The sequence below is a fragment of the Tyto alba genome, unplaced genomic scaffold (assembly GCF_018691265.1).
Source record: "Tyto alba isolate M040663 unplaced genomic scaffold, T.alba_DEE_v4.0 Super-Scaffold_9, whole genome shotgun sequence".
Taxonomy (NCBI): Eukaryota; Metazoa; Chordata; class Aves; order Strigiformes; family Tytonidae; genus Tyto; species Tyto alba.
Window position 1 is genome coordinate 9246303 of NW_024881330.1, and position 20529 is coordinate 9266831.

General features: G+C 39.1%; 1 protein-coding gene across 1 annotated transcript in view; it reads right to left on the reverse strand.

Moving 5' to 3' along the window:
• TG (thyroglobulin) overlaps positions 1–20529 on the reverse strand; it is a 154730-nt gene that overhangs the window by 17295 nt on the left and 116906 nt on the right. Inside the window, exons 42-45 of the mRNA XM_042786183.1 lie at positions 14353–14517; positions 13423–13590; positions 5860–6041; positions 1370–1474 (exon numbers count right to left, since the gene is read on the reverse strand). Coding sequence (XP_042642117.1) covers positions 1370–1474; positions 5860–6041; positions 13423–13590; positions 14353–14517 — 620 coding nt within the window. The remainder of the gene's footprint in view (positions 1–1369; positions 1475–5859; positions 6042–13422; positions 13591–14352; positions 14518–20529) is intronic.

Consider the following 20529-nt stretch of genomic DNA (forward strand, 5'->3'; position numbering starts at 1 on the left):
ACACTTCTTTCTGTGTGGCTGGATTTTTGGCATACCATAGCTTGGCCTTGTTTGGATGCTTGTAAAAGTCACTTATCTGAGCCTATTGGTAGCCAAATGGAGCACTGGGAACATTCCCACTGGAGCTGCAAGTGAAATAACGGCTCCCGGAGGATTAACTTCTCAGCTAAAAAGAAAGTGAGCCTGTGTTACCACAGTATAATGGCCTTCATCTGTAACCTAAATCTTGGCTGGTTTCTTTCAAATGCTTTTTCACTACGCTATCAGGAAAGAAAAAAAAAACCTGTGTAGTCCACAGGGAGCTTCACAGTATCAAATGGTGCCAGTAGGAAACCACTGTCCCCCCCTGAGGCCTTTCAGAGAAAGCCTGAAAAAAAGGAAAAGGTCTCAAAAGTCTTTCTTGGAGAGAGGTATGGGGCAGTACAGGGAGCAGGGGACAAGCACTTCTCCCTCATAAGGAAATGGAAGATAAGCATCTCTCTGTATTTTGCTGCTCCAATGTGTAAATGTAGGGGACAGGAGGGGCTACTGTCACTGCAGTTTCTGATCCCACAGCCTTTGAAAGCAAGGGACCAGGAGCCACCGTGGTGTGTCACATAACTGCCCAGAGCACTGACCACTTCCTGCAAGCCTCAGTGTCTCATCCTGACTTCTGGAGGGGGCAGGGTCTTCAATAAAACCAGAGAAGGTCACCTTAATAGCCTCTGACTACCAGATTGTTCTGTGCCCGACGAAACCTGGCATTTGCATCTACTAGCATTTAGATCTTTCTGTCTAGAATACAATACAGCTTCTCCTGCTGAAAATTTTTCAGGCAAGTTTCTCACATGAGGGATGACATAGAGCCTGAGTCTGAAAATGCTGCATTCAAAAATATTTTTCTTCCCATGAGAGTCTGTCAACTGATCACAAGTCATGGTGCTGGAGCAGGAAGGCCAGTCAGCTTAACCACGGTACAACTGCATCAACTTCAAAAGGGGGCAGTGTTAAATTAATGTTGAGTCCTTAGAAAATGTTACCTCATTTACCTTGAGATCTGTGTACTCCCGATAATTTAGACTACATTTGGTTTTTTTGTGGAAGATTTATCTGACATAGAGTAGAAATCTAAAAGGCTATTTGGAACTAGGTAAGTTGGAAAAGAGAGACTTAATTTAGACATGTAACTTGAACTGCCTCAGTTCAGAAACAGCATTCCTATATAGTCAACAGAGAGAAATAATCTATTAGAGCCCAATCTCTCATTTGCTAATCTGAACCCCTTTATCTGAGGAACCTACATCTATCCATTTACTCCACAGGGTACCCAGACAGACAGCCCTGTTTTTGCAAACTCTAAATCCAAGAAACATAAAATACATCTCCTTACCTGCTCTGTGAGGAGCTCACAGGTACATGGTACATGAAGACATTTCCTCTGGATTCAGCCCAGTATTTGGCCATGTTTATGATGGGACATATGATAAACTGGTCACTGATAAAAAAGGAGGAGCAGGGAACAGACATAGTCATGTAACAGAAAAAAAGAAAAGAACTGCACCCATCCCCAATCAAATCAGCTCATAGCTGTCTTCAAGTGCACTGAGGGAAACCACATTCACCCTCTATGAGCCCAGTATACCTTAGAATTCACTAAAATTGCTGTTTTATGGAGCGTTGAACAACAGTAATGATACCATTAATAAACAAGATCTGACACATAAGGAGTATACTCGCCAAAAAAACAATCCTATTTTGGTTTAGTTTATGGGCGCTCATGCTTGTAATAGTATAAAGCTCCTTCTTCTGGCACCACTAGGTTGCAGTGGCATCTAGTATAAGGACTGATATATTTCCTGGGTTACGGATCAATAATATTGTTTCTGTGTTTGGATCTGTGTGATTTTTTTGGGTAGACTTTCCAGAATTGGGAGAGGTAATATACCACTTTCTGAGACATCCTGCTGGGCCTCTGTCAGGGCTCATCAATATGGAATATTAGGTGCAGTATGTGTGGAAGACAAAGGTTAAATAAGATGAGTGCAATAAGATACTTAAACGATCAGTTTATCACCAAGTATTGTAATACAAAGGTGTGAGTGAAGCAAATACATCAAAACCTTCCTAACTTCCATTGTTCCAAGAAGTGGGGCTGGAAGGTGCAGTGAGCAGTAGCTGGAAGGAGCAAACAAGCAGTTCAAGAGGGGCAGGCATACAACAGGATACCTTACTGCAGGATATCTCATTATGATTCTTCAAGGTGATATTATATGTACACATATCACCACTTCTCATTCTACATGTGTCTGAAGACTCAGCACACTCTTTTGGTGTTTATATATCCATAAATACATGAACACACACAAACGTATCTGCTGAGGAAATGGGAGGTTTCAATTCTCATTCTAGTGAATCTGAAACCATAGATGCTCCCTCAGACTTGGTAGGTAAAAAAAGAATGACTGATGGCAAGAAAGAACAGTGTCAGAGAAGCATGAAAACACATTGCTATATTTAACTGGCATGATTATGACAGGCACTGTTTGGGTAGCTAGCTTGGTTCAGCAGAGTTTATTTTAAGCCCATCTGTGAGACCACAAGCTATGGGCTGACTGACCACAATACTCTTTGACAGTTATGGTTGACAACACCCATATGAAACAAAAATTACTGTTCTTCACAAGCCTACTAGCATGGGGTTTTAGAGGAGCAGATGGTCTTTGAAAACTAGGGAGTCTGTGGAGAACACTAGCTCTCAAGAAATGCTTTCAGATACATTTCACCACTTAAAACTGATTCTCTCTTGGTACTATGGGGGGAAAAAAGTCAGCTATTCTGGGGATGTAAAAAAAAAAATTTAAAAATAGTAACCACAAAAAAGAAATGGCTGTTTCTTATGGGCATGGAATACCAGAGTTTAAAAAAAAAATTAAAAAGGAAAGAAAAAGAAAAAGAAAATGAAACTCATTTTATATATCAGAAAAATACCAGAGAATTGCAGGAAAAAAAAAAAAAAAAAAAAAACAATTTTTAAAGTGAAAATATTTTAAAACCACAAAATATGCACAATTTATGTAGTTTATAACAACCACTTATGTTGCTTTCTCACACTTTGTAATCCTGTTACAACTTTAGCAATTAATTATAACTTCCTGACATAGAACTTCTCTTGGGTTACACATCTATGCTGATAGAAAGTTTTCTATTAAAAAACCCCAACCAATAAATCAGAAAAAAAAAAAACCAAAACAAAACAAAACAAAAAAAAACCACCAAAAAAACAGAACCAAACTGCTTTTTCCTCCACCATGTATGTGATGCTGATGTAGGTGACTGTCATTCTGTAACTGCTGTCTCCCTTCCCTTTCTGCTGTAACTGGAGTAATTTCCAAAGTGTTTAAAGCAAACAATTTTCATCAGATGGCTTGGTTTCACTGCTCATCCTTCTGCCTGCTCATGGTGACTCTTTAACTCATTCAATTCTTTCCTAGGCCAAGTCGTTTGCCTCCTATTGCAAACAAGCAGGTAACCCCTGTGCCCAGGGGCTGCTGCGGGGTGCTCGGAGGCTGAGAGCCAGAGGAGCTATCTGTGTGTCACAGAGCTGTTTGTGTGTCATGCGCCTGCTGCAAGAGAGCGGGGTGCTAGCTGTTGTAGCTTTGTGAATGTCGGTGGTGGCACCACACTGAGCCCTGGACTGAACGTGGATGATCAAATGCTACAGCCTTGTGTTATAACAGCTCCTGGTGGAAGTATCTGTGGATGGGAAGAAGCATTAAGTCCTTCAGTGGCTCATTATGGCTTAAAACCTTACTGATCTGACTAAATAATTATAGTCCCATAGGTAACAGTGGTGATGGGAGGACACTGAAGATGAGTTCTGCCTTTATTGCCCATGAACCACAGTGCTTCCACATGTGCTGCATGCAGTGGCCCCAGACACCACAGTGATGGGTGGCCTGTCCCTGTGACAGTCTAAGAGGCAGGGAAAATGCAGCACGGTATGAGACTTGATAAATGGCACAAAGATCAACCCACAGCCTCCTGGCTTGTTTACTTCATCACCTCAATGCACTGGCACACCTGGACCACCCAGAAACCTTCCCCAAACAGATTTGGTCACTGCTGTCTTGGATCAGATGTTTCCAAGTGAATCTTGGCTCCTGTTCATCTCCTGCTCCCTGAGGCTCCCCTAGAGCAACGCCCTGCAACTCCGATGGAGGACTGAAAGGAAAATCTTGTCTCTAAGGTCCCACGGAGAGGCTCATGGCGGGACAAAAAGCTGTAACACTGAGTGTGCAGATAGCAGGAGCCTGTAGCTATGATGTCGCGGTTCAGAACAGAGGTGAAACAGGCTGGACGGGCATACTAGGACTCAATCTACCAGCTGACAAAACACATCACCTTAGAAATATAAAGATTTTTCATAATGAGTCTGCTTGTGAAGCAGAGACAGGAATAGGGAAAGATTAATTTTCTGAAAATCTATCCACTTTAACAGTCAGCCCCCAAGTTTGCACAGAGGCAGGAAAAAGGAGGTAAGGAGACTTCTCCTCAGTTTGCCTCCTTTCAGAAAACCAGGCCTATCCACCACAGCTCAAGATCTGTAACTGGCTAAAGCAAACCAGCTGCCCATGGGAGAGAAAGCAAAATCTACAATATTCTCTGCAGACCACGCCACCATGTGACCCAAGCTAAAAATACCCACCAATCTCTATGGTCTTCCATGGATGTCATGACTGCTGTGGGGTCCTAGTTCAACAGGACAATGAACTCTTCAAACTGACTGTTATTCAGAACTGCTGGATCCTGATGGCATACCCAGTTAAGGGTCACAGTTGGGCATATATGCTAGGTGGTATGAACACTACTCATCTTCCACTTCCCAATGGTTCTTGCCTGCAATGTTTCAATGAAAAGTATAGGAGTGTATATACTGGAGGTCAGTTGCTCATGTGTCTGCTGATATATGGTCACAATTCTTTCCTTTGGAAGGATCTGGGAGGCACTGTGAGTCTATGGTGTGTCTTGGTGGATCAAACAAGACAAGTGTCAGGTATCGTTTGTTCTCCTTTCACCTCCACAAGAAGACTTCCTACAGAAGCATCCTACTGCCTGATTCCTCTTTCTCTCACCATGGGAAACCATACACAAATGGATCAAAATGTGGATTGGGTAGCATTATACAATCAGTGTACACTGGTATAAATAATTACACAAGGGTCAAGGAAACACATGAATAAGCTTAAAAGGATTCTTCTGCCATGGGTAAAATGGAGATTAGTAATGCACAGAATAGGGTTGGGAGCCACCTTTCTGATCATTTATAAATGCCTCACCATTTTACACAGGATACTCACCTGTAGAAAGCCTGTAATTGTGAAGAAATATAATATGTAGGTTTCATAACATAAAATTTAATTAATTGCTGAAATCAAAGTTTTCAAACTTGACCACTCTCCAAATTTCCAAAAACTAGGAAAAATATATAACTATGTAATTAAGTGACTGTGAATAAAAGCCAGTCTATTATTTCTTCTACCATCACAAGGATGAGAGGACTCAAGGAATAGTTGATGCAGAGTATGCAAACAACCAAGACATCTTTGACATGAAAGAGTACATAAAGAAGCATCATTAGTCTGAATCCAATATAAAGTTCAGGAAAGACAATTCAAACTTTTCACAAGGCATAAAAGTGAGTTCAATTCCTGTTTACCAATGACACTGGAAACCTCACAGAAAATTAAATCATATTCCTAATTTTCTGTTGTTTGAATAAGAATTTCTCAAGTTTTTCAGGATATAAATGCACACTTGAGATAAGCAAAACAAACGTTGCTTAACATCAATCACACAGTTGTAATAGGATGAGTTTCTTACCGGGTGGCATTTTCCAAAGCCCTGGAAAAGGATGAATAATCATCAGTTGAGTGTTCAAGAGAGTAATACCATGTAGCTGCATCTTCAATTAATGAGTTAGACTCTTCTCCTCCTAGAGAATTTTGCAGGGCTTGATAAAAGGCTGTTTTGCTGTTGGATCTTCCTTGACTTTCTTCAAATTTCTGAGAACAAAATGCATACATGTAATTTACAAGCAAAACTAAAAGATATATTTTTTGTGGAACAATATAGGCTCAGATCTCCCTCTGCTGGAACAAGTCCTCTCTGCTGTGATCTCTGATTCCTAGGGGAATAAGTAGGAGACAGTCCTACATTTGCTTTCCCAAGATTGTCGTGTGCCAGCAGTATTATCTGAATCCCTAATCTAGTAAAACCAAATCATAGGTACTATGCTGTGGTGATATAGCTCTAATCCTACAGAAACCCTGCTGATTCTGACAGAAGTAGTCTACATGGATAGTTCTTCACTTTAGGTGTGTCTAATTCTGTATTTCTGATAGGGTCCCTCAAGGAAAACTAGAGGAGAGAGGGAGATACTGTTCCTTTCCTTTGGAAATTCCAGAAAGCAAATATGCCATACAGTCATTTCTTTCCTATATCACTCTGCCTCTTCTGGAAACATCTACAAAGAAATGTGGCTGCCATAAGGCCTGTATTTAGGTCCCCTCTGGAATAACATCTGCCTTAGCCCTGGCAGATAAATCACCTTCCTCCAAATACCAATGCAAGTAGCAGCCATGATCTTCAAACTTCATAACCCCCAGGGCCTTTAAGAAAGACCTAAGTGAAATGTCCTTTTCCTAACTTCTGTGGTTGGAAACCCTTCCTGACATAAAGGCATTTTGCCCAGAAGAGAGTGACCATGTAACTGTAGAATTACTGATGGCAGACAGTCTTCTGTGCCAAACTGCGTACCTGATCTTATTTTTTCTGGAAATAAAGACTGCTGGAAGTTTTCAACACATCTTTCCTGAGGAAGGATTTCTTTTTTTTTTTTTTTTATCAATTCAGACTTTTTGCAATTTTTTTTTTTGTTTGTTTTCTGAGAGAGAATTTATTTCACGTTCAGAAACAGAGTAAATTCCTGAAAAAAAAAATGTAACCTGAACAGGTGCAAGCTGGCTGAAACTTGGTATGAGAACTCCAGAGAGAAAGATCCAGTAAACCACCTATATTACTTTGGGCAGTCAGTCTGATGTAAAATAGGCTGGTGTCTGCCCAGTCCAGTTACCCTAGATGCTTTACAGAATATATTATTTTGATGGCCCACAGATGGTTTTCATCATGTTGCTAGAAGGCCTTTCCACAACCCTATACAGAAAGTACAAAGGGAATAATTACTTTTCAACAGATTTACAGAAATGAAAGATGGAAAATAACTCCCCATCTGCTGAGGCCGAGGCCTGTCCTTACTGATGTACTCTAATGCTTTGTGCATTTTGATTAAGTGTCCTCACAAGGGATTTCAAAACACAACTGAATATCCTAAGGTCCAAAAAGATCTTTCAATGTTCCTTGTAATTGTAATAAATTCTTCTTTTGCTAGATTTTGGCCCATGCAATGTGAAAAGAGTCATGTGGTGCCAGTTTTAGTAATACAGCTGTATTTCGAAAAAGGTCTGCAACTCACACATGACACTTCACTTCATGTGCACAAATGTCACATATGAAACTGCATAGCATACTTGTCTGCAAAATCGTTCAGTTTAAATACAGCAAGGACACGTATATTTTTCTGCAAGAAATAGAAATTATCACTGAAGATCTGACTGCAAGTTCACTGAATTCAAAAGCAATCTTTCCATCAGTTCAGCACATCAGTTCAGGTCCCTACTAACCAGCAGAAGCATTGCTGCCGTCTAATTAGAAATCTCTCATTTGGTTACTGGGGCTGGTGGATTTGTCTAGCAGTTATGGATAAGAACAGATGTTTTTCCATGACAGTGCAGAGCCCAAGTTCTTACATGTAAAGCATCCTGTACAAAGTAACTTTCATGAAATGCTTTCAATTTGTTGCGTGTTTGTTTAAAAGGATTTGTTACCTTATTCTACACATCATGGATACTTAGAGAGAAAAAGAAAGAGAGAAGAAACTTTGGTTATTGATTATGTATCCTACGAACTGATCCTTCACTGCCTCATCAACCAGCAAACATCAAGCAAACGTGGTTGAAAACCACAAAGGAGGAGATGGATCATCATACAACACATGGTTAAGCTGAGGAATTCATTGCCACATGGTTTTATGGATGCCTAAACTGGTGAAGAAGAAGTTTCATGAACAAGTTTTTGAATTAAAAAAAAAAACAAAACAAAACAAAAACAATTCAGCTGATGGTGATTAAATACAGAAAGACCAATTCAGGATAGGCAGTCCCTGAGCTGCAAAGTTCTAGAGGTTTGGAGAGCATTTAGCAGAAGTATCAGATTTACTTACCCTATTCTTACAAACATCCACTCTTACCCGCTGCTGAAAACAGCATTCTGTGCTAAATGGGACTCTCATCTGACTCAATGTAGTTGATCTTAGGTTTTTACTGCACTATGTACTAGTTTCTGTGATCTTCAAAATGCCCCCAAAATTCTGGTGATCTTTCTCAGCAATCATTGATAATAGAGTAGGAGTCCCTGAGATGTGTTGAGTCAGATGAAAGAGGACTCAAAAGGCAGAGATGGATGAGAAACAGAACTAGCAGTTGTAAGACACTGTGAGATTTTTCATCCCAACCAGCACTGAAATAGCACAATCTGAAACACAATTTCTTAAGCGTTGCTTTGACTATAAAATAATTTAAACATCTGACTTGATAGCACAAAACAAAGCAATACATTCCAAATAAAACCTGTGAAATATTAAAACCACAAAGCATTTTAACTTTTCCGAAATTTATTAAATTTGACCAATTTTCCATGTCCAACAGATGTTTTCCATTAGAAAAATGTATGATCAAGGAACAATTTTCAAATAGCAGTAGATACCACAGCTGCTACCAGATTAATAGAAACAGCTGCACATTATGTAAAATAATTTACATTCTGCTAATCTTTAAAGAGGTATTAGCAACTGACCTTGAGTTACAGTAGGGCTTTCAACTTCTTTTAGACAATAAGAAAATAATTAAAGACAGCAGGTGCACTGCTTTCTACTGTTGTGGTGATGCAAAGCTGTCATAAACATTGCTTAAATACTGAGTTAAATAATGCTTACTGCTCTTGTTGCTATGGCATAGCTTCTGGAGCATGTGAATGAATATGCTCTAGTGTTTTATTTAAAAAGAAATTGTAGCAGTAGGTAGACCAAACATTTACATCTCCTAAGGGGCAAAATGCACTTTTCTGACAAACCAGAATAGTGATAATGCTAACAGAGTATAATACAGCTCTTAGATCTTAAATGGCTTTTGATAAACATTGTCAAAAAAGATGGTGAAAGACTTGCCAGCCATTCAGCAGAGTCTTTCAAGGATTTCAGCTAGTTGAAAGATGAAGTATAGAACTGATATCAGCCCATTCTCCTCACTGATACCATTTATCAGGCCACTGCTGCCCTGGTCATTACAATTAATATACACACATCTGCCATCTGTTTTATGTTGCTGAATACCTTTATCCATAAAGAAATTAATTGACTGTAATGTAGTGCAGGATGGAAGTTCTGGTCTGTGTAGATCCAGTTGTTTACATGAGGTAAATAAACTATATTTCTATCTACCCACACCCCTATGTCCTGGTTCTGGGTTCTGTAGCCAGCTAGGTTTGTACTAAGGAGGGAAAGAAAAAGAAGGAAAACACATAAAGTACAACCTTAGTTTTCCAACTAAAAAGTTAACAATCCTTACAATGTGGAGATTACATAGTAGGCACAGAACATGTGAAGGATATAAACAGGTCTATACTGACTTACATGCATATACAGACAAACACAAATATAGAGCAGCATGAGTGAATCTACATATTTAATGCCAGTAGGAATCATTAGAACCTCACACCTAAACATCACATATAGCACAGGGATAACATTTTGTTCAGTTGGGAATTGAAATCAACATTTTTAGAGGTTTCTACTCAGCTGTGCTAATCCATGACTGCTCAAAGCTAATATCCCTGAAGGTCTGCCACAGGAATTGCAGTTAAATGGTTCAGGCTTAGCTGCTCCATATGCCACGTAATAGTGCATTATGGTAGCACTTGCCATTCCCTGAGCAAACTCTGCTTTGTTTCTCACTTAGTTTCAACCATCTGATGAGTGCACTGGGGATAAGTACGAAGTGCTCCAGGAAGTGATAAATCTGTCTCAGTTCACATGAATAAGCATTCAAGTGAATGCCATAAAACAGTCATTTCCATGGGCAAGACACTGAGCACAAATGATCAGTATGCTCTCTGCTGCAAGAATCACTGAGAGACCTCAGCCTTTAATTGTAAACAAACTGAACATAAATGTTTTCCTAGCACATAAGTGGTGCCTTCTGTCTTTCTATTTCATTTTAATAGTAAAAGCCTTAACAGACATAAGTATAGTGTTCACAGTGGGAGTACAGAGACACCCAACATAACCAAACGTCAGTAAGCCCCCACAGAACAAGACGGTGTCAACACAATTTACCACCTCCAGGTCTGGTTGCAGTCTATAGGTTTTACTCTCACTCCTCAGGCTCAGCTGCTAAGAGTTTATAAAACTTGCATGCAACTTCAGTCTAAGGTGTTAAGATTTGCACCACGACTCAAGCTTGGTTGCATGAAAATGTCTAAAAGTGGATCCTCACCATTTACAGGATCAGTATTTTGTAGAGCAAGACCATGATTAATAGATCAATCTCTTGGCTGAATTTGCCAGCACAGCCATTCCCAAGAACTTGTAAAACAGATCAGCAGGAGTTAAATTTTTCTATCCTCTACTCTTTGCATCTGACTACACTGAAATCCATCATCCTAAAGCAAATAGATACAAAGGACTTTGCCAATTCCATACACTCGGACCTTTTATCTGTGCCATTTATATACCCAAATATATGCATGGTTCTTCTCTCTACAGAGTTGTAACACGTTCACGATGGATTTTCACCCCAGTGAGATTTGGTCCCCTCTTTGTAGAACAGATTAAATAACTCGGTTGTAGTTACAGGCAAACTAGGAATTATGCCTTGGTACTCTGAGTTGAGTTCTGTGCTCTGCCCACCAGCTAAGCCTTCTCACCTTCCTTCTCACCTTCCTTAACATGTCAGTAAAACCAGCTTTGGGTTTTCCCAGAAAGATGAAGTCAGATCTACCTCAAGGTAACCCTTAAAATGAATAAAGTAGAGGAGTGGGATACAGTGTATGTTGTCTCAAATCCTTTTTCTAGGTCTCTTGTGGGGAGAGGACAATTAGCACAGATCAAAGATCCCTTATGACATTATGACAGAGGAAATGGGGTACAGACTTGTCAGCAACAACCACCACCCGCACTAGTTTCTGCCACTGTAGCTAAATATGTCTGTGGCCTACTCAGGCCTTATCATCTGTCTTTGCAACCATGCATGGTCATGACGATGATGCAGAAATGATCTTGAGGACCTGGAAAATGCATGTTCTTATGTAGCTCAATGATAGAGGAAGCATTACAGTTTCCCAGCAATTAATACACTAACTGCATGGACAAGGAAGAAATCAGGAAACATTAACATTGCAGCAGATCTTTAAGAAAACAATCCAAAGAAAGGAACACAAACTAGTCAGAACAGTCGTATTCCCTCGAGCCTTAAAAATGTAAAGACACAGGAAAATAGAAATAGAGGAAAATGTCTTTAAAAAAATCATCAATTCTTACTGTGCATATGAAAACATCTTAAGTCAAAAAGGCAAAACCAAAATATAATAACCTACCATGAACAGTATGAATTTTCTGGAACAGAGATCGAATCTGACTTACAGCAGTAACACCAAATAAGGTAGGTACTATTATAATAGCTAGTAAAGAAGATACCTATCCTTCTAAATAAGGATAGTTAAACCCTTGCCAAAGGAGATCAGCAGATCTCCAACAGTAGGAGATTTTAAAACAGGTCTCTCACGTTGAGTTACCTATGACCATTTCTTAAGGTTGAGTTGCACCAAATTTTTGAGTCCCCTTCCAATCTTATTTTCTGTAAGCTATTAAATATAGAAGATATCCCAGGTTTTGTTTTCGGAAGGGCAACATTTTACTGCTGAGCTCACAGTTACAAGTGTTTTTCATTTCAACCTGAGAGTGCTGACTTTTAGCACTTGTAGCTTTCATTAATACCTTGATTTGTTACATAATTTCTAGTACATCATGGAATTTAATTTCAGTTTTGCAGACAACTGTCTTATGTGGAAACAGTGTTAAAGGAAAGAATTTCTCTTCCTAGGCTTCATCACATGATTTGTAATGAGGTTACTGAGGTTTATTCCCTTCACACAGAGTCTGGATCATTATCTGCAGACCTCCATCATCACAGTCCATTTCCTACTTTAACTGATTCCAAAAGATAAAGACACATGAAATAAGAGCAGAAAACTTCTGATGGAGACTAAACAAGCAATATGAACTTTATTCAGGTGGGTCAAAAAACCTTCTGTCAAAGGGATAATTTTCTCATAAATTCTGAAGTATTGTTACCAGCAAAGAGTAGCTGGGATTGACCTTTCCCTGCCTCCTAAGAAGTGAAATCTACACGGTTACAGAAAGATAGCACCAAATGCCCAGTTCACTTAGATAACCCTCAAAATAAACCCTGCTGTGTTACATACTCCTGATGATTTCTTAGCATATATCTGAGCACGTTGAAACATTTAATTTAATTTGACAATGTTAAACAGGGAAGTGTTATTGCTCCCATTGTAGAGAAGGACGAATGAACTAGAAGAGGTTGATACCCTGTCTCAAGAACAGACATTGCCAGGTGGTTCACAAGAAGATGTAAAATCCTTCTGGACAGACTGTCATGCTTTTGAGGACTTTTATATCCAAAGTACAGCAGGGATGCAATTCTTTTTAATTTTACCAGTTTATGTCCTGAAACCTTAGCCCACAGATCATGCCAGTGCTATCCTTAGTCATACCTAGTCCATATTCAGAATCATCTTTACAGAACAATATACTGCTTAAAGGCAACAGAGAGAAAAGGTTGCTGAAAAAAAAAACATTGGCATGGAAGACTTAGCCCTGCTGTACAGTGAAGAGTCTTATAATTGAGTTATGAACTTGCTTTCTTCTCTGTGAGATACAACTGGGATTGCAATATAAATAGGATTTTAGAGACAGTAAAACATACTGCTACATATTAATACATGTTAAATGATTGCTGATATCTTACCTTTTTGTATCTCATCTAGTAATGTTAATCAACAAATATAATAATGCTGTTAATCAACCTAAACAGGACTGTCTGGAGAAGGACAGTGCCTCTTCATATTTACATGGAGAATAATTCACAAATTGTAGAAATCAAAAAACATCTGTCCTGGCTGCATATGATTACTATCATCACTATAATAACAGTAATACCATCAGTTCATTAACAGCGAGTCTCTTCCTACCTTAATTGCCTTAGCTCTGCTGATCAACCCATCTTGCTGAGCACTTCCAATGAGCAGATCTACTTTCTGAAGTCGAGGGCGCTGCAGGGCTTTAGCTAAAGGTTCCTGAAGGTAAATTCCATCCATCACTGGACCCCAGTACTGGAATGGGCCGCTTATAGCTAGGAGCTAGGTTAACAAAAAAAAAAAAAAAACAAAACAAAAAAAAAAACAATAATAATTTAGTTAAATTAGCTTTCTCTAGTAATTTCCATTTTATTTATGCTTCAGACAACTTAGTTGATAGCCTTCAAATGAACAAGTGATCAGTTAATGTAAGCGCAGGCTCACCATTCACAGGAAACAATGCTTTTGCTGACATTCTCAGTAGGCAAAACAATCTGAATAGGCCAAGAGAGTTTATGGTATTATAGTCACAAAAGTATTGTTTTAAATTAGGGATTGGTTCTATGCTGGTCCTGATCAGAAAATGTATTGTCAGTGGGTGTTTTGATCTGTGGGTAAAGGATCCATCTCTAGAATAATTTATACTGTAACTTTCGTAAGTCTCCCACTTAAGAGACAGAGAACTGACATCCCTCCCCACTTCTTTTTCTTCAAAAATGCAGTTAACAAAGCTACAAACACTTGATTCTCCTCTAGAATAACACACAGGTGCAAATGAGACGGGACTGAAAGAAGGCAAAAACTATATTTAGATTAATTTTGGAAGATGTAGTCAAATTAGTGTAAAAGGAATTTAGTCTAAATGAGAATCAAGCTGTGAGTATTCATAGGTCAGAGGTGGATGGCATGGGCATCAGCATCACTCCATCAAAGCTAGTCTTTCACAAGGATTCAGTCCAATTTATTTTTAAGCTTCCTCACACCTACGTGTCAATGGAAACTTTTTCATTCCTTGTCAATGGCATATATTTTACTATGATGTACCTTAGTCTGTGCATCATTAAGGACACGAGCAGGCAGCTTGCGGAGGCAGGCTAGAATATCCTCACTGGTGGATGAAGGACATCCCACATCTTCAGCCAGGATTGCCACTTGCCTCTGCACTCTCTTCTTTGTAATAATCGATGCTGGAGAAAAAGCTGAACCTCCCTGGAAAATAAAGACATTATCAGTCAATACATCCTGTTAAAACACCTTGTCCCTTGGTGAAGGTAAAAAAGATGAGAAGCAAAATCTGCCCTGTTGCAGATTGTAAAATACTGGCATTTAAATCATAAGAAGCAAGTTCTAATGATCAAAGCAAAGGGGAAAAGGATAGGTTTGGCCGTTTCCAGGTCTGCCATGGTTATTTTGGAAGACCCCTGAAAAGTGTCTATGTTATGTCTATAACTAAGTCATAAATATTTCTGAAAACTTTGCTGGAAGAAGAAACATTCAGAGAGGAGAGAGTATAAAGAAGATGCTGTGAGGCACATCAAGGAATGGAGAGCCCATCTTACAAGAGGAAACTAAATAGAGTTTTACTTCCTTAACTGTGATAAGCAAGGACTGAGAGGAGGCATGATTTTTATAAACGAATCCATGAAGAAGAACTATTTATACCTTAGGAAAAAGGTGCTACAAGGTCAAATGGGCATTAACTGTTCATATTGAGTTTAAATAAATTTAAGTTAGAAACACTAAGATAGATAACTGAATGAGCAGTGGGGGTTTAGGAGAACTATGAACAAAGGTAGTAGGAACAAAAGTTTAAATCAAGCTGCAGAAAATCAACCAGAGACAGAGCCACATCAAAATCAGAGTAGAGTCTACAGTCCAATCTCTATTCCAGACTCTTGATTTCTTTCCTCCAGCTGTGCCAGTATGGAAAAGGTCCTCACCAAGAAAAGATGGTATAACGTGGTATCTAAAGATGGTAACCATGAAAACTACTTATTGAAACTGCAGATAAATTAGCATAAATCTGATAAGATCTGACCTAGAACAGAAAGGCTGGAATAGTTCTGACATAGTTCAAATGACTAATTTCCAAACATTTATATCAGTTTATTATAATAACTGCTAAGATTAACTTCTGTCTTCTAAAAAAAAAAACCAAACCCTAGATACATGATATGAAAGACCCCGATCTAGTCAACCGATTAACTTACTTCTAACTGAATTTTCTCAAAGCATAACTACAAGTCTGAAAAAGCATAAAACCAAGAACAAGTTAAAAAGAAAAAGAAAACAAATAGCAAATCCTTAATTTGAAATTGTCTTAAATCTTTGAGCCTGAACAACTCTGCCCAGCCCTGGCCAGCACCCAGGACATTTTTTACATTTCAGACAAGCAGATCCATTGATACTAATAGGATACCATTGCTCACAACTGCAGAAATTGGTTTACAACAATAATTAGAAAGAGGTTATTTTTTTGATGTAGACACAGTCTTTTTAGTTCACTGTATGTATAATTTCCAGTGCTACTACCTTCCTGAAACATTTCTCTTCCTTTTTAAGGGATCTGGAAAATAAGCACTGTTATTAGCTTAATGACTGAGATGCAGACAATTGCAGATATGAAAAGCAAAAAACTAAGATTGTCAATCCCAGAATATAAGAAGATCCATCTCTGGTTTTAAGAAGGCAAAAGAACTAAAGAAGAAATAAACACTGCTTGGTCTTATTCCTCATATCCGCCCTCAATTTAGATGAGAACTCGTGTGAGCAATGGGCTTTATCCTCATGTGGGATTTGTGGTGGCCTATTTTGTATTTGTAAGGCACGATATCTGCCAGTTGCTGACTAGGTGCACTGACTCAGTTGGTCATGAGAGAGAAAGAAAAATATCCTTGATGAGAGTATCTCTCTGTGTGGGTGTGTCCCCAGGATGCAGAATGAGAATGCTGCTTTTTTGCCTGGCCTTCGGAAGAGCATATTCACCAGAACTAGGATGAGTGAGACTACAAAAGGGAAAACATCACATGCCAGCTTCCCTCAGAAGACTAGCTTCCTTGCTTTTCATCTGGAGCAAGGAATTATATGTCTCCTTGGTATAACAGAGAAATTAAATCTAGGATTGCACTGTATTTATCCACTAATCTGGCAAACGTCTTCTTCAACATCAGATCTGAACATGCTCAGCATGTTTTATCAAGTATCCAATACCTCTAAATGGCATTCATTTAAAACAAAACAAAACCAAAATATAAAAAATTGAAGGGCTTCAGTTTCCCAAATTCTGAAAATTTCACAAATTTTGAAAGTGTCAGTTTCTGTGGAAATTCTGAAGGCTAAATTTGGTAGGCAAAGGGCGTGTTGAGATCAGATGACATATAGAATCCAAAAATTCACTGGGACCAAGCAAAACATCCTAGTGTGTGCTTGATTTTGAATGCATCTCCTTCCAGGGATTTGAAAAGCAGTGCAAAGTTCCCCTATCTTTGAGATCTCTACAGACTGAAAGACTGTTCTTGGGTCAAGTATTGAGACAAACAACAATTGCAAAAAGTTCTGGATAAAAGTATCCCAGAATCCCTCTCTGCAGAGGGAAATGTAAAAGTCTGGACAGGCAAATCTTCATGTCATAGCACTGGATATGTATAGGTTTGCATTTGATATGGTCTAAGCTTGACAAGTAAAAGAAAAACCCAGAACTTCTGCAAATACATTTGTGAGGTGTGGAGGGTTCTTGTTTGCAGCATAACTAACTGTGGATATTTTCTCTTCTTTGCATGAGCAGTTAGAACAGGTTTACGTGTTTTTCTTCTGGTTTTTATTTCTATTTTCCATGGTAATGGCCATTTCCTCAGTCTGCTTTTTTTTGATAACATCCACATTCAGGAAGCATGTCTTACATTTGGTGTTTGAAAGAGATGTGGTATCCACTACTGTTACTCATGTTTTGTATTTATTAGGACTGGAAGCGAGTGATAGCGGAACTTGGGACATCATTCAAGCAGTATTTGGAAGCAATACCATTATGTTCCCTTCCCTGGTGCATCTGAAATACATTCCAGGCTCTGGAAACAAGACTTCTCTTACCACAGAATTTAGGCAAGCAAAACTGTTTTTCAAATTCACATCACAATTCAGGCTCATTGTTTCCTCATCCTCACCAAAAAAAATCACAAACAAATAAGTGAGAGCACAAGCTGGAGACTGCCCAGAATTAAATTTCTTTGTTTTAGAGCCTGCAGTTTTCACAAAAAAAGAAATCTTCCCCAAATGCTCTAGTCACATTAGAGGCAGTCTTGGGACACAGAGGACAATATAACCATGCTCAGCATTTCCCACTTCCCCTGTAAAATGATAATTTATTAGCATGATTAGTCCAAGCAACCAGAAATGAAGCTGTTATGTGTTTTAAAAATAGGACTATTCAGGCAGAAGCAGACGCATTGGAGGGAATGTTCATTTCCATTACATGACACCCATATTACTATCAACATGACAGAATCATGAATCAGGAAACCAAAAATCATGAGATCAGCTCAAAAATAACAAACACTGTGTTCTTTTTGTCAGTTCTCTGTTTTTTAATTCTCCAGGAATTCTCCTGTACCTATATAAACACAAGAGCTAAAAAATTCACTTTTAAAACTAACAGCTGAGATCTTCAGATAATCCTTCAGAATAGCTTTTTTGAAAGTAAAGATCTAAACAATATGAGATATACAATAAAATTGTGAACGTTAGACATCTTGCCGTTGCAGGGTATTTCCAGTATCAGCATTATTTAGAAGGTCTTGACAGGGAACTGAAGCCACACACAGTTCTTGTTTCAGCTGTCTTTACGGATTGACCCGCTGTCATCAGAGGAAATTCTGATGACATTTTTGACAACAACCTGGATGAAAACATTCAGTACTGAACTGCTGAGAAGAAATGATTGCAGCTGTGTTGCACAACCCACAAGAGCAATATTACACTGTCCTCTTAAATTCATAGGAACAGTGGGAATATTACAATGTTGGACAATAGTATCTACTGTAACAGGTGATGGCATTGAAAATGGAAGGCAAAGCCTTCAGTACTATTTAATTCAGGGACCAGCAGCTTTATAAGCATTTCTTTATTTCTCTTTTCAAAGCTAGAGGTTAAGCTAGACAGCAGAAATTCAGACACTAGGAAGTGTTTCAGCTGACAATGGTAAGAAGCTGGTGAATGTAAATCAGTATTACATGACCATGAATTCTTGCTCTGCTGTCAGGCTGTGATTGCCTGAGTTAAGGTTGGTACCTCTTGCAGACATCTATCTTGGGATATCACAGCTCACAGACCTGCACTGGTGCCTATCTGGTCCATCCCAATTCTCCCTCCACTTGTTGGGTACTTCTAACTATTCTTGCCTAGCAGAATTCTAGCTTTCCTCTTGATATGTCTCACAGTTCAGGGGAGTTTAGTTAAATAGCACCCCTTACTGCCACTGCAATGAGATAATAAAAAAGAATATACGGGTTTGTATTGGAATTGCGTGGTAAGGTTTTGGTAGTGGTGGGGCTACAGGGGTGGCTTCTGTGAGAAGCTGCTAGAAGCTTCCCCCATGTCCGACAGAGCCAATGCCAGCCGGCTGCAGGACAGACCTGCCGCTGGCCAAGGCTGAGCCCATCAGCGATGGTGGTAGAGCCTCTAGGATAGCATATTTAAGAAGGGGAAAAAAAAATGGCACGGTAATTGCAACCAGGTAGAGGAGTGAGAACATGTGATAGAAACAACTCTTCAGACACCAAGGTCAGTGAAGAAGGAAGGGGAAGAGGTGTTCCAGGCACCAGAGCAGATTTTCTCTCCTCTGTCCAGCTGAGGAGGGGAGTAATAGGGCAGCTTTGGTGGGTACCTGGAGTCCAGCTAGAGTCAAACTACCACAGGATTATTACTGTAAGCTGTACCTGTGTCTTCCAGCATACCTGAGAAAGGCAATTGCTATATAAACTGCAGTTCTGAATGTCTTTTAATTCCTCATTTACTCTGGAAATTTGCTTCTACAAAATTTTTCAAAACTGGTTCTCAACAGATGTAATGATTAGAAACTTCACTGCAATTAGTTTTTATCACCCACACTCAGTAAACCCAAACCCTTTTTTCTCTCCTCACATCATGACCTCTTGTTTTTCCAACCTGCTTGAAACTGAAAACCCTGCTTGGGCCAGGTTTGTCTCTGACACGTACACTCCCTTCAAATTTATGCAGTTTCTCTGACAGCTGCAAGGCTGCAGACTCCTTTTGAAAAAGGCTTTCTGTCTGCCCAGAAGCATTCTATAGACAATATAAACAGCAATAACAGTAACACCACCCAAAAAAGTTCAAAAAATATCTAATGAAAGCAGTCACAATGAAATGTCCTGATAATTCTACTTTCCCAAAAGAGCCAACTGTACAGTGATATTTTATTTGTTAAAGATAGGTTCTCTCCAGGCCCAGACACAGAGTTCCCAGCCAGAAATATCTATCAGACCATCTGGTTTGACCTCTGGGATAGCCAGGGCTCTTCCATTTCCTGGCTGCTGAGCTCAAGTGTTTCCTATCACTTAAAACATGGCTTATGTTTGACTAAAGCCTGATCTTGCATGAAGCATTTAAGCTGGGCTCAGAGGCACCAAGAAATGGATACCACAATCTTCTCCTTTGCAGCTTGTGCCTGAAGATAATCACTCCACTGACAGAAAACTGCACCTTACTTCTGTTTGACCATGTCTTCAGTTTCAGTTAATGCCAGATTAAGGAGACTGCTTATATCCTGTTTTTATTCCCTGCAAAAATAAGCAAACTGCGACTAAATGACCACTAACTCTTCTCTCCAATTAGTTTAACAGATTATTCTCTAAAAGACTGGATTTAAAGTATATTCAGAAGTTGTTAACATTTTGAAGCCTTTTTTTTTTTTTTTTTTCCTTGCAGGGTTGTTTTTCAGTGTCCTGCATTACTTTTCATTAGACATATAATTCTGCATAGTGGCAAGTGCTTACAACACACCAAGGTTGCAGGGCTCTATGTGAAGACACTAATGCAATTTTTCCAGGGTTTCAGACACAGTCTGTCTTAAGAACCTGAAGTAGAAATCTTTGGGACCAACTCAGGGAGACTGTCACAGCTAAGGAGCTATGTGTCACACACCTGGGAAATGCTAACACACAAAATGTAACACGTAATTGGCAGCTCAGTCTCACAATGGAAATACAA